The sequence below is a fragment of the Salvelinus namaycush genome, chromosome 14 (genome assembly GCF_016432855.1).
Source record: "Salvelinus namaycush isolate Seneca chromosome 14, SaNama_1.0, whole genome shotgun sequence".
Taxonomy (NCBI): domain Eukaryota; kingdom Metazoa; phylum Chordata; class Actinopteri; order Salmoniformes; family Salmonidae; genus Salvelinus; species Salvelinus namaycush.
In genome coordinates this window covers 27,856,570-27,871,667 of record NC_052320.1, presented here as the reverse complement: position 1 = coordinate 27,871,667, position 15,098 = coordinate 27,856,570, and the positions used below count along the sequence as shown (strand labels likewise).

The 15,098-nt window shown below is 40.9% G+C and overlaps 1 protein-coding gene across 3 annotated transcripts in view; it reads right to left on the bottom strand.

Moving 5' to 3' along the window:
• Positions 1-15,098, bottom strand: part of LOC120059355 (brefeldin A-inhibited guanine nucleotide-exchange protein 2-like) — a 35,945-nt gene that overhangs the window by 16,766 nt on the left and 4,081 nt on the right. For all 3 annotated transcript variants that reach the window (XM_039008353.1, XM_039008352.1, XM_039008351.1), the window contains exons 2-10: positions 6,991-7,021; positions 6,624-6,747; positions 4,210-4,356; positions 3,603-3,782; positions 2,959-3,226; positions 2,637-2,843; positions 2,402-2,517; positions 2,083-2,216; positions 81-315 (exon numbers count right to left, since the gene is read on the bottom strand). In XM_039008353.1, coding sequence (XP_038864281.1) covers positions 81-315; positions 2,083-2,216; positions 2,402-2,517; positions 2,637-2,843; positions 2,959-3,226; positions 3,603-3,782; positions 4,210-4,356; positions 6,624-6,747; positions 6,991-7,021 — 1,442 coding nt within the window. The remainder of the gene's footprint in view (positions 1-80; positions 316-2,082; positions 2,217-2,401; positions 2,518-2,636; positions 2,844-2,958; positions 3,227-3,602; positions 3,783-4,209; positions 4,357-6,623; positions 6,748-6,990; positions 7,022-15,098) is intronic.

The window sequence follows — 15,098 nt, the reverse complement described above, 5'->3', positions numbered from 1 at the left end:
TTCCATTCTGTTGCCTATTTTGAATTGAGTATAAAAGACTCAAAATCACAGATAAAATATATAAATCCTGTATCCCGAACCTCGATCTGCATCTTGAGGTGGACTTTAAAGTGGGAGAGCAGGGTGAGGAAGATGGCGAGGGAGAGCTCAAACACCTCGGGCACAGAGGACACCCCGTTTTTGGAGAGGGCCACACACAGGTACTGCTTGATGGCATTGACAAACATCTCGTGGGTGCGGAAGACGGGCCCTGCCCCCTGGAGCACAGACAGCAGCAGCTGCAGAGACACCACTTTGGAGCGCAGCTCATGAGACCTGAGGAGAAGGGGAGAGAGTAAGGGGACAGAGAAGGAGTTAGACGGGGAGAAGAGAGAGACGGGAAAAGGCAATGAAGAGGGAAAAGGAGAGATGACAAGGACATGGGGAAGAGCCAAAGAAAGGGAGATTGTGGGAAGTGTAAATGAATATTCAACAGTTTAGTATATGAAATACTTGTACAGTTTATAGCCTTACTACAATATAGTTATTTAGGTTTAAATTATAGCACGTCACTGTCGAATATGTTTGGATGCAGTGATCAGGCTCAGCTTTCATTTGCCTATTCAGACTCCCAGCTTTAGGGTTTTAGATTACAGTAACTGAAGAAGCCCAGTCACGAATGTAAAACATCCAGCTAACCTGGGTATACTGATCTTTAAAACAGTCTATATACCAAGTGGAAGCTATTTACAGTGCCCTGAGAAACTATTCACACCCTTTGACTTTGTCCACATTTTGTTGTTACAGCCTGAATTTAAAATGGATTCAAGTTAAATGTTTTGTCACTGGCCTACACACAATACCTCATGAGGTCGAAGTGGAATTATGTTTTCAGAAATGTTTACAAATGAAAAAACAAAATGAGTCATAACTATTCAACCCCTTTGTTATGGCAAGGCTAAATAAGATCAGGAGTAAAAATGTGCTTAATACGTCACATGGACTCACTCGGTGTGCAATAATAGTGTTTAACATGATTTTTGAATGACTACCACATCTCTATACCCCACACATACAATGATCTGTTAGGTCCCTCAGTTGAACAGTATATTTCAAACACAGATTCAACCACAAAGACCAGGGAGGTTTTCCAATGCCTCGCAAAGAAGGGCACCTATTGGTAGATCAGTAAAAATAATAAAAGCAGACATTGAATATCCCTTTGTGCATGGTGAAGTTATTAACTACACTTTGGATGGTGTATCAATACACCCAGTCACTACAAAGATACAGGCGTTCTTCCTAACTCAGTTGTCGGAGAGGAAGGAAACCGCTCAGGGATTTCACCATGAGGCCAATGATGACTTTAAAACAGTTACAGAATTTAATGGCTGTGATAGGAGAAAACTGAGGATGGATCAACAACATTGTAGTTACTCCACAATACTAACCTAAATGACAGAGTCAAAAGAAGGAAGCCTGTACAGAATACAAATATTTCAAAACATGCATCATGTTTGCAACAAGGCACTAAAGTAAAACTGATAAATATGTCCCATATTTGTCCATGAATACAAAGCGTTATGTTTGGGGCAAATCCAACAACGCTTCAATGAGTAACACTTCATATTTTCAAGCATGATGTTATGGGTATGCTCGTCATCGGCAAGGACTATGGAGTTTTTTGGGGGGATAAAAATAAACAAAATAGAGTTAAGCACAGGCAAAATCCTGAGGAAAACCTGGTTCAGTCTGCTTTCCAACAGACACTGGGAGACAAATTCACCTTTTAGTAGGGTTGACATACTTATCTAGTCAAGATAGTGTTTTATTTAAAAAAAATATTTTTCTTCCACTTTGACATGAGTATTTTGTGTCAATCATTGACAAAAAAAGACAATTAAATTAATTTGAATCCCACTTTATAACAACATGTGAAAAAAGTCCAGGGGTGTTAATACTTTCTGAAGGCACTGTATATAGTATTGTGTAGAGAAAGCCAGGAGAAACTTGGAGTTGGATTAGGTGATGAGAACAAGGGAGGAGTTGTGCGTTTGAACAGAGGGGAAACTTGGGCTGAAGGACTAGTGGATCATGTCTCACTTTGGGTCAGGGGGTCCGTCTGCCAGGGGCTTCATGGAGAGCTTGCAGAGGGAGCGGAAGACTAGGAAGGCGTCTTTCTGCAGAATGTGGGAGAAACGAGCAGTGTTCTGGCCACCCTGCATAGACTCCGCATCCTAAAGACAGAGAGCAAATAACTAAACAGAACAGGCTTAAACTATACAACGCAATTGTCAATATATAACTAAACTACCAAAACTATGTATAATGCATAGGGGCAAAAATAATCACAAATCACTGTTTTCTCCCATAAAACCTTTGATGTGACCCATCCTCATTCCACGGATAAGAGCTAACTCACCAGGATGTCTGTAGAGGACACTGAACCACGGTCATCCATAATGCCGTTCATTTGGTTCGTATCTGTCCTGGGTCTAGGGGGCGCCACCTCTGTCTGCTCAGGGAGATGATCCCCTTCTGTGTGGAGAGGTGGAAAAGTCCAGTCAGATACAGGTGTGTAAATGATAGACCAAGACAAGCCCCGATTAACAAACTCTGTCCAATCACACCACCTACGGTTACAACCAATGACTAACCTGGTGCGGTCTGGGGCTGTGGCTCTGGTTCAGGTGCTGGAGCCACTTCCTCTACCACCTCACTCGTTGGTTGCTCTGTTGGCTTTGAATCGACTTCTGGTTTCTCCTCCTCTCCTACTTCTGATTTCTCCCCCTGCCCCACCTCATGCCCTTCCTCGACTGGCTGTTTTACTGTTGTTGGGGTCTCTGAAACTGGATCCTCAAAAACTATTGATGAGAAAAGAACATGTGTCAAATGAATGAGGATGATGTATGCTTCAGAAATGTCATGCAATAGAAGCATATGATCGATGCTATGTATAAATATACTCAAAGCCAATACCTGGAGGTGGTGTCTCCTCCCTTTTCTCCTCTGTAACAGCCACATCCTCCTCAGTCTTGCACTCATCTGGTTGGCCATTGATGGAGGGTGTGTCTGGGGCCAGGGGCATGGTATGGAGGTCTGGGGTGCTGGCCGCAGGAGAGGGCGTCCCGCTTAAGTCTAGGGTGTGGTCTGACCGGGGGGAACCGCACATCCGCCCAGGGGAAGTGGAAGGGTTCTGATGGGGCAAACACAGTCTATCCTTCTCCTGTTCGTGAGACTCCAGAGCCTGTATAGATGCAGGGAGATGGACAGACAGGTCATGATCAATAAAACTAGTCAGAACGCCAAACAGCATGTGAATAACAGCCAATGAACAAGTCAGCCAGGAAACAATCAGACAGTTAACACACTGACAAATACACTTATGGAGAAATTATTGGTCTCCATTTCCAGTCAATCAAGATGTTTTTTCATCTCCATTACTCAATCAGCTTGCTTTAAGAGGACACAGACCAGGGTCTAAGACGGAGTTACTCAATCAGCTTGCTTTAAGAGGATACAGACCAGGGTCTAAGACGGAGTCGAGCACTTTGTTTAGATGACTGCATGTATGAACAAGTAAATATGAGAGTGAACTGGGCTGATCTGGACAGTATACTGACTGCCTGTGTCTCCATGCGGGTGAAGATCACATTGAGCATCTGTGTGAGTGTGGCCTTGGCGGTGGTCTGGTTGATGAGGTTGCGGCTGGCCAGGTAGATGTTGTAACAGGTACGCACAGTCAGTAGAACAGTCCCCTCGTGGATCTCAATGTGAGGGGAGGTCACTGCAGTCAGGAGAGCCTGGAGGAGAACAGCGGGGGTCAGAACAGTCAGGGGAAATAGAAGAAAATCCTGTCTTGCACTACCTTTGTGAATTATAGATGTTCAAATATGGTAGGAAGACTGGTCAGTCCAATAAAACCTGTTATCAACAGTGACAATACTGGTGGCTTGTATGAACAAGACAGACTTTGGACCCTCAACTTTGGAGTTCCACTATGTGTAACTTAAATGAGCTCTGGTTATGCATCACGCCTACTGTACAGCCATAAAAGACAGATTTGCCACCGGATATACCTGTAGTATAACAGTGGGGAATGGGAGGTGGGAAATAATGGGCAGCAATTTGTCCTGAGAGGCAACTAGGCTATATATGGTACATCGGTATAAATATGTAGCTATAAATAAAGGAGAGGTTTAAGATGAATGGAGTCCCTGACAGACTCACCTTAATGATTTGCAGCTGCACCCCCTCGTCTGTCTGTGGGCCCTGGAAACAGTTACAGATGGTCTCCACCAGCCGGTCGATGAGCCTCTTCCCTGGAGCACTACTGTCAGGGGCGTTGCCTGTGATGTGGCCATACGCAATGAGCTTCTGCAACGAGGGAGAAAGGAGAGACAAGAGATTGCGGAGAATGTATGCATCTCTGATATTTAGAGGCACAACTCAGAGGAATTACACAACAAGGGTAAAAACATTTGAACTTCTCCACCCAGTGGCACTTACAAGTAGGGACTTACAATTACCTTCCACCCACAATTGAGTCCCAGCTCCCTCTCACAATTACAAATGTGCGTGTGTGTACTTTAATGTGTAAACTTGAGGACCTGTAGAGCTGGGAATTGCCAGGGACGATACAAAATCATCACGATACTTTGGTGCCAATACGATATGTATTTTCGATTCTCACGATTCTATATACATTTGGGGACCCGAGTGGCGCAGTGGTCTAAGGCACTGCATCTCAGTGCTAAAGGCGTCACAACAGACCCTGGTTTGAAACCAGGCTGTATCACAACCGGCCGTGATCAGGAGTCCCATAGGGCGGCGCACAATTAGCCCAGCGTCGTCCGGGTTAGGGGAGGGTTTGGCCGTCATTGTAAACATGAATTTGTTCTGAACTGACTTGTCTAGTTAAATAAAAAAATAATATGTATTGCGATTCGATACTGTAGTTTTATTGCGAATCCATGTTAAACATATTTGATGAGTCATGGAAATAAAAGTGCTGAAAACAAAGTGGCTCCATATTTTAAAAGGATGGAGAACAAGCTGTGAAGGAAAAATACTGCAGTTTTGATGCAGGTACAGCCAACTAGCGCAAAAATAATATTGTGACATTGACAAAATGATACAATACGATATACAGTGCCTTCAGAGCCCTTGACTTTTTCTACATTTTGTTAAGTTACAGCCTTACACTAAAATTGATTAAATAAAAAAAATCCTCAGCAATCTACACATTATACTGCACAGGTTTTTGGAAATGTTTGCAAATGTATAAAAAAAAAAAAAAATGTATTTACATAAGTATTCAGACCCTTTGCTATGAGACTTGAAATTGAGCTCAGGTGCATCCTGTTTCCATTGATCATCACTGAGATGATTCTACAACTTAATTGGAGTCCACCTGTGGTAAATTCAATTGATGATTGGACATGATTTGGAAAGGCACACACCTGTCTATATAAAAAGGTCCCACAGTTGACAGTGCATGTTAGAGCAAAAACCAAGCCATGAGGTTGAAGGAATTGTCCGTAGAGCTCCGAGACACAGATCTGGGGAAGGGTACCAAAAACATTTCTGCAGCATTAAAAGGTCCCCAAGAACACAGTGGACTCCATCATTCTTAAACGGAGGAAGTTTGGAAACACCAAGACTCTTCCTAGAGCTGGCCGCCCGACCAAACTGAGCAATCGGGGGAGAAGGGCCTTGGTCAGGTGGGTGACCAAGAACCCAATGATCACTGACATAGCTCTAGAGTTCCTCTGTGGAGATGGGAGAACCTTCCAGAAGGACAACCATCTCTGCAGCGCTCCACCAATCAGGTGTTTATGGTAGAGTGGCCAGACTGAAACCACTCCTAAGTAAAAAGGCACATGACAGCCCGCTTGGAGTTTGCCAAAAGGCACCTAAAGACTCTCAGACCATGAGAAACAAGATTCTCTGGTCTGGTGAAACCAAGATTGAACTCTTTGGCCTGAATGCCAAGTGTCACGTCTGGAGGAAACCTGGCACCATCCCTATGGTGAAGCATGGTGGTGGCAGCATCATATATTTTTCAGCTGCAGGGACTGGGAGACTAGTCAGGATCGAGGCAAAGATGAATGGAGCAAAGTACAGAGAGATCCTTGATGAAAACCTGCTCGAGCGCTCAGGACCTCAGACCCAGCCAGAGACCGGACTTGAACCCGATCGAACATCTCTGGAGAGACCTGAAAAAGCTGTGCAGCAACGCTCCCCATCCAACCTGACAGAGCTTGAGAGGCTGTGCAGAGAAGAATGGGAGAAACTCCCCAAAGATAGGTGTGCCAAGCTTGTAGCGTCATATCCAAGAAGACTCGAGGCTGTAATCGCTGCGAAAGGTGCTTCAACAAAGTACTGAGTAAAGAGTCTGAATACTTATGTAAATGTCATATTTCAGTTATTTTTTATAAATTAGCAAAAAAACATCTGAAAACCTGTTTTTGCTTTGTCATTATGGGGTATTGTGTGTAGATTGGGGGGGGGGGGGGGGGGGGGGTTATTATATCAATTTTAGAATAAGGCTGTAACCTAACAAGGGATCTGAATACTTTCCGAAGGCATTGTATCATCCAAAATAATATCCCAATGTAACTTCTTCCCCCATCACTACATACCTGTAAGCAGTCCAACGAGGTGCTGACAATGCGTGGGGACTTAGATTGGCAGGCAAGCTCAAAAGGTAGCACATATTTGTCAGCCTCAATGTAGTTTGCTCGGGGCGGGACCACTGTGCCATCTCTGCAGACCAAAGGAAAGGTAAATGACAACAGGAACTATAACCTTAATATTAATGCACTGTAAATTGCTCTGGATAAGAACGTCTGCAAAATGTTAATGTAATACAGATTAAATCATGCAGGCCTCAGGACATTACAAACTTAATAAGCACTAATAACAGTGGTGACTGCTTAATAGGTGCATAAAACCAATCACCTGCCCATGAAATCCAAATACAAAAGAGGGAAAGGGGTTGAAACTTACTTTTGCTTCTCAAGCTCGATTTTAATTTCATCTGTGAAGACAAAAGGAACAACATTAGTGATGTCCGAACATTTACCTTAAAGTGACGATCCGCAGTTAAACAAAGTGTACACCCTGCCTCAGTTTTAGTAAAATGTTGAGGGATGGGCCTGGAGAAATTTTACCACTGAAATTCATAGACAGAGCTGTGGATGCAAGGACTGACCATCCAAAATATCAAAATGATAGTTTAAGGCATGTTTTGAGGTTTTGATTGTTTACATTTAGAATGTTTACAAACATCGGCGTAAACCAGGCTTATATTTTGGGTTCTGGTGGGGTACGACAGTTCAACTAAGCTCATGAGGCATTCATCATTTATATTCAAGAATCAATGTGTATATAACACTACCGTTCAAAAGTTTGGGGGTCACCTAGAAATGTCCTTGTTTTTGAAAGAAAAGGAAAATGTTTTGTCTATTATAATAACATCAAATTGATCAGAAATACAGTATAGACACTAGTCATTTACAATATTAACATTGTAGCTGGAAATGGCAGATATTTTATGGAATATCTACATAGGCGTACAGAGGCCCATTATCAGCAACCATCACTCCTGTGTTCCAATGGCATGTTGTGTTAGCTAATCCAAGTTTATTATTTTAAAAAGGCTAATTGATCATTAGAAAACCCTTTTGCAATTATGTTAGCACAGCTGAAAACTGTTGTTCTAATTAAAGAAGCAATACAACTGGCCTTCTTTAGACTAGTTGAGTATCTGGAGCATCAGCATTTGTGGGTTCGATTACAGGCTCAAAATGGCCAGAAACAAAAAACTTTCTTCTTAAACTCGTCAGTCTATTCTTGTTCTGAGAAATGAAGGCTATTCCATGCCAGAAATTGCTAGCTTGCTGCCTATCAAGCTAGCTTGAACACAGCCCGCGACTCAGTTAGCCATTGTGGCTGGGACTGCGGATTGTCCCGGGCTTGTGGCTGACCCCTGCTGTTTGTTGTTTTTTCAATCTTCCCTGTGACCTGCCCTGTCTGGAACTGCAAGGCGTAACAGCATAACCTATGTTGTTACCATGAAAGACCAAAACTGGTGGGAGTACCGTTGAGGACAGTGGTGTCTATCACAGGTGAAGGATCTTTTAAACTTACAAAAATAGTTCTACAAGCAGTTGTTACAACTGCAGTGTCTTGTCCAAATACTGGTGAGGTCAACTAATAAAAGAATGGACGACCTGACCAGAGGACCAGGACCTGAAGAACAGTTCACAGTTCCTCCAGGGTCAGCTCGATGAGTTTAAACAGGACAACGGGAAGAAGACAGCAGTTATTTAGAGAGCACATCAGTTTTGTATGTGAATTCATTATAACAATGACAGAGAAATCAGATTCTCTCAAGGGACAATCAAGGCAAAACATGGTTGTGGACGGAATTGCAGAATCTCCATGAGACCTGGACGGAGTCAAAGTGAGGACAAAGTAAGGGAAATGATCTCAGAGAAACTGAAGATGGACCATAGGAAGATTGAGGGGGAGTGCGCCCACAGGACTGTAAAACCCACCACCGGCCCAGGTGACATGTCCAAGCCGATAGTGGTCAAGTTTCTGAGGTTCAAGCACAATGTAGCTTTTCTGGAAAGAGGCAAGAACTTGAGAGGAACGTATATCTTCCTCAACGAGCTGTGTGCCAGAAGAGGAAGAAGTTATACCAGCCCTGAAAGCTGTCAGAGTGCATGGAGACATTGCTTACATACACTATGACGGGCTAATAGTCCACCCTCCCTCCCAAAAGCTTGGAAGGGATGAGAGCCAAGCCTATGGGTTCGTAGCTTCAACCACGCAGCGCACACAGAGATTATTGGACTGCTGAATGTATTAGAAAAATATATATTGCTATGTTTGCCCTTTTCCATTTTATGTCTCACTGATAAGCGACCAGAATATTGACTGGTTTTCATCCAGCTGTCCACTCAAAAGGAAGCTTCTTACTATAACCAGTGCCTGTAATCTGGTTCAGGTTATTAATCAACCTACCAGAGTGTTTACAAACACGACAGAACAAGATCATCCACATGTATTGATCACATTTTTACTAATACTGTAGAACTTTGTTCAAAAGCTGTATCCGTACCCATTGGATGCAGTGATCAGAACATAGTGGCTATATCCAGGAAAACCAATATTCCAAAAGATGGGCCTAAAATTGTGTGTAAGAGATCATACAAAAGATTTTGCTGTGATTTATGTGGATGATGTTAAAAATATTTGTTGATGTGATTAATAAAGAGCATCCAGACGCTGCACTTGATGAATTGCCTCCTCCAATTATTGATAAACATGCACCTGTTAAGAAACTGACTAAGATCTGTTAAGGCTCCATGGATTGATGAGGAATTCAAAAACGGTATGGTTGAAGGAGATGGGGCAAAAGGAGTGGCTAATAAGACATCTGACTGGCTTACTTACTGTAAATTGAGAAATGATGTGACTAACATCAAAAAGAAGAAGAAACTGTATTATGAAGCCAAGATGAATGATATGAAAAACTTTAAATGACTATAAATGAAATTAAGGGCAGAAAGACAAAAACTCCATCTTTCATCAAATCAGATGGTTTTGTGATGAATAAGAAATTTGATGTTGGCAATTATTTTAACGATTATTTCATTGGCAAAGTGGGCAAACTTAGGCAGGAAATGCTAACAATGAACAGCGAACTATCATACTCATGTACAAAAAATAATAAGAAAAGCATTGCAAGTTTGAATTTTTGTAAAGTTAGTATGGGAGAGGTGGAAAAGTATTGTTATCGATCAATAATGACATGCTCCTGGCATTGACAACTTAGATGGAAAGCTACTGAGGATGGTAGCTGACTATAGCTACTGCTATCTGTCATATGTTTAATCTGAGCCTAGAGGAAAGTCTTTGTCCTCAGGCATGGAGGGAAGCCAGTCATTCCACTACCCAAGAGTGGTAAAGCAGCCTTGCCTAGTTAAATAAAAGTTTACACTAAGAGCATAACATTTCTGCACCCTAATTTTCTAATTCTAGTCTAACCAATACCCAAATGGAGATTCAGTGAAAATAAAAATCTCATTGATTTATCAAGACCAGTCCCAATGCTTGTCTCGGAGCAGAGCGAAATGACGCCGAAATCTTACTGTTTCCAAAATCTTATTGCTTCAAATTCTATTGCTTCTAACTTAAATGCTTTTTCAATAAATAAGACCTACACCACTTTTAACAGCACATTACTCAACACTAGTGAGACTCATTTCGCCTATGGTAGGCCTTTTCAATGACGTGACTCTCCGCCAATAACTACATTTAGAGGATTGGAGGTTTCTAAATGAATATCTAAAAGAGGCATCCAATCCTCGAAATAAAATTATTGGCGGCTTTGTTTACAAATTAGTGAGAATGTCTCATCCCATGTTCAAGAATTACCTTTCTCGCTCACTAGGTTAAATGAAGAAAAAAAATCTCCAAAATATTGTAACTTTAAAAAAAATTTTTTTTAGATTTTGATTATTATTAATTTAGAATTATGGAATATCTAAGAGGCTTTTATATCTACGTTTTTTTATATAATTCTAAATTAATTAATAATAATAATAATAATATTGCTTTGTTTAAAAAGTAACAATATTTTGGAGATTTCGTTTTCATTTAACTTAGAGTGAGCGAGAAAAAGGCAATTCTTGAACATGGGGTGAGACATTCTCACTAATTTGTAAATAAAGCCAGTTTGTTATTTAGAATTCTTTATTTTTGGAGAAACATAACTTGATTATTTAGCAGACATCACTTGCTTTTGCTGGCTTGATGAAAACGATGTCCCTTTCATCTGTTCTCTAACACAGTTACCATTCAAAAACGAGCTGTTTAAGGGTGGAGTTTTGGGCGGGGTGAGGAAAGGTGTGACTTTCAGGTTACAATAGGCTATAAGTATAAAGCAGATCGCCGATTGTCCTCACTTTGATTATGATGGACAACATACTGTAGCACCATGACCAGGATCTCTATTCATTTATTAAGTGAGCAGATTAGGGCATTCAGGAGGAACGGAAAATCTACTGGAGACAATTCAATACTGGTAGACTTGGGGATTTTGGTCACAGACAGTGCTATGCGCAAACACTATCATCAGATGCCTGTTTTATGCCAAACTCGAAAGCCCAGGAAAATGAACAGGTACAGTAGGCGACAAAACTGTAAAGTAGGCCTAATAATGCTTAAATAAATCGACTGCTAGTCTTTACTGTATGCTGCACATTTTTACATTGCATTTCCATCGACTCACTGATGAATGAAGATGATGAGCGATCGGCAAAGGCCATCTGGAATCTGCTGGCATCACGACACAACATCAACATCACTCTAATCACAGTCAGAAGACAGTTGAAGAAACTTGCGTGGACTTATGGAAATGCTCCGTAAGAAATGTTTCATATCTATCTATCTATCTATCTATCTATCTATCTATCTATCTATATATATATATCTATATATATATATATATATATATATATATATATATATATATATCTGGTTGTAATTCCGATGTGTCCACAAGATGGCAGAGGTGTATGTGCAAAGTTTCAGACGGATAACTTGAAGTATGAGCTTTCTCCATGACATTTAGTGTGAAGTCACCCAGGTACATTTGTGCAAATCGTGAAGGAGACCGTTGCATTCATATTACATTTTTCTGCAAGAATATCGTCAAATCTGTATACTTGGACTTTGATTAGCTTTTCCAGTATTAATAGCCATATTATAAGTTCAACATTTGCAAAACAACCAGTTTTCATAACTTCATAACTGTCCAAAATGAAAAGGCATGCTGTCGTACAAGGTTAGTAGCTAAATGTAGGACCGATACATGGTTTCCGGATACTCTCGTAGAGCCAAGCTCATTGGCTATCTAGCTAGCTTTGTTTGACCCCGATTGGTGCTTATTTGACAAAGTTAGAGTCGTTCAAGTGAACACCGCCCGCATCATTGGCGTGCCATGAAGGCGTCGCTCTCTGACCAAATATGGTGTCCTATAGGATATACTACACCCCTAATGATATAGTGAAGTCTCGTTACGTTCTAGGATCTCTGAGAAATACATACGAATGCGATTTGACTGGTTGAAGCAACGTTTAGGGTGAGATTTTCACAGATTCCTTTCTTTGCAAATTGAACGAGTGGAAATACAAAATCGATCATGCATGCTATATGGACCTGTTTAGGATATGAAAAAGTACTTTATCTAACAAAACAACACTTCATGTTATCTCTCGGACCCTTTGGATGATAAATCAGAGTGCAAGTACACATTCCACCTTTAGAGGTGAATTTATCAAACCTATCGCGGTGAAAACTTTTGTTAGGAGCTCTCAAACAATAGCATGGCATTTTTTCGCAGTACAGTAATAGCTACTGTAAATTGGGCAGTGCAGTTATATTAACAAGAATTTAAGCTTTCAGCCGATATAAGACACTTATATGTACCGACATTTGTTGTTTCTCTAAAATCTGCGATCTTGACACAAGGCACTGCATGATTTACATTTATTGCTTGACTCGTTATGACGTTATAGTTACTTACATGTGCTTCCACCGTAATGTTTTTGTCAGACATCTTTGCTTAAAAACTTCTCTAGGATATGTGGGACGCTAACGTCCCACTTGGCCAAAAGCCAGTCAAAATGCCGAGCGCCAAATTCAAATATATTACTATAAAAATCTAACTTTCATGAAATCACACATGAAAGACACCAAATTAAAGCTACACTTGTTGTAAATCCAGCCAACATGTCTGATTTCAAAAAGGATTTACGGCGAAAGCACACCAAACGATTATGTTAGGTCAGTAGATAGCCACAGAAAACACAGCCATTTTTCCAGCCAAAGAGAGGAGTAACAAAAAGCAGAAATAGAGATCAAATTAATCACTAACCTTTGATGATCTTCATCAGATGACACTCATAGGACTTCATGTTACACAATACATGTATGTTTTGTTCGGTAAAGTTCATATTTATATCCAAAAATCTGAGTTTAGGCGGGACGCTACTGTCTCACTTGGCAAAAAGCCAGAGAAAATGCAGAGCGCCAAATTCAAATGAATTACTATGAAAATTACTATAAAAATCTAACTTTCATTAAATCACACATGAAAGTTACAAAATTAAAGCTACATTGGTTGTGAATCCAGGCAACATGTCAGAATTTAAATAGGCTTTTCGGCGAAAGCAAACAATGCTATTTTCTGAGGATAGCACAATAGTAAACAAGGACAGAGAAGCATATTTCAACCCTACAGGTGCGACACAAAACGCAGAAATACAAAAATAATTCATGCCTTATCTTTGACGAGCTTCTGTTGTTGGCACTCCAATATGTCCCATAAACATCACAAATGGTCCTTTGTTCGATTAATTCCGTCGATATATATCCAAAATGTCCATTTATTTGGCACATTTGATCCAGAAAAACACAGCTTCCAAATTGCTCAAAAGTGACTACAAAATATCTCAAAGGTTACCTGTAAACTTTGCCAAAAAATGTAAAACTACTTTTGTAATACAACTTTAGGTATTTTTTAACGTTAATAATCGATAAAATTGAAGACGGGATGATCTGTGTTCAATACAGGATTAAAACCAACTATAGCCAGCTTTCTGCTCACGCGCTTCTATCTAACAGGACACTTAATGTGACTCTCATTCAAGATGGCCGTACTTCTTCATTACACAAAGGAATAACCTCAACCAATTTCTCAAGACTGTTGACATCCAGTGGAAGCGGTAGGAACTGCAAGCAGGTCGATTAGAAATCTGGTTTCCCAATGAAACCTCATTGAAAAGAGAGTGACCTCAAATTTTTTTTTATCTGAATGGTTTGTCCTCGGGGTTTCGCCTGCTAAATAAGTTCTGTTATACTCACAGACATGATTCAAACAGTTTTAGAAACTTCCGAGTGTTTTCTATCCAAATCTACTAACAAAATGCATATCTTATCTTCTGGGGATGAGTAGCTAGCAGTAGAATTTGGGTATGCTTTTCATCCTAACGTGAAAATGCTGCCCCTTATCCTAGAGAAGTTTTAAGAAAGTCACCAGCGACGGGTGGCATAACGTCAAATTCGTCATTGGAACCACTCAATATGATTGGTCATATAAAAACCTTGGGACCCAAAAGCATAATGAGTGCTCTAACTCCACCCTGCCGTGGTCTGGAGCAATGAAGCCGTGACGCTGGGTACCTCTAAGTCCCGCGGCGTAAACTCACAACTTTTAAAGGAGGAACCACTGTATGTGTTTTGGCTTTTCAACCTCGGCCATATCGTGGATTCAGAGCTATCTAATAGAACTCAGAAGGTTTTCTTTAATGGAAGCTTCTCTGTCATACATGTCATTGAAAATAAATATTTATATTTCTTTCTTCCTTTATTTAACTAGGCATGTCAGTTAAGAACAAATTCTTATTTACAATAATGGCCTACCCCGGCCAAACCTGGACGCCGCTCTATGGGACTCCCAATCACGGCCGGATGTGATACAGCCTGGATTCGAATTAGGGACTGTAGTGACGCCTCTTGCACTGAGATGCAGTGCCTTAGACCGCTGCGCCGCTCAGGAGCCCCAGTGTGGTGTACCATAGAGCAGCTCTCTAGGCCCTCTACTCTTTTCTATTTTTACCAATGACTTGCCATTGGCATTAAACAAAGCATGTGTGTCCATGTATGCTGATGATTCAGCCATACACGCGTCAGCAACCACAGCTAATGAAGTCACTGAAACCCTTAAAGAGTTGCAGTCTGTTTTGGAATGGGTGGCCAGTAATAAACTGGTCCTTAACATCTCTAAACCTAAGAGCATTGTATTTGGTACAAATTATTCCTTAAGTTCTGGACCTCAGCAGAATCTGGTCATGAATGATGTGGCTGATGAACAAGTTGAAGACACTAAATTACTTGATGTTACCTAAGTTTGTTAACTGTCATGGTCACAATATATAGATTGAATGGTTGTAAAGATGGGGAGAGGTCTGTCTGTAATAAAGAGATGCTCTGCTTTTTTGACACCACACTCCACAAAGCAAATCCAGCAGGCTCTAGTT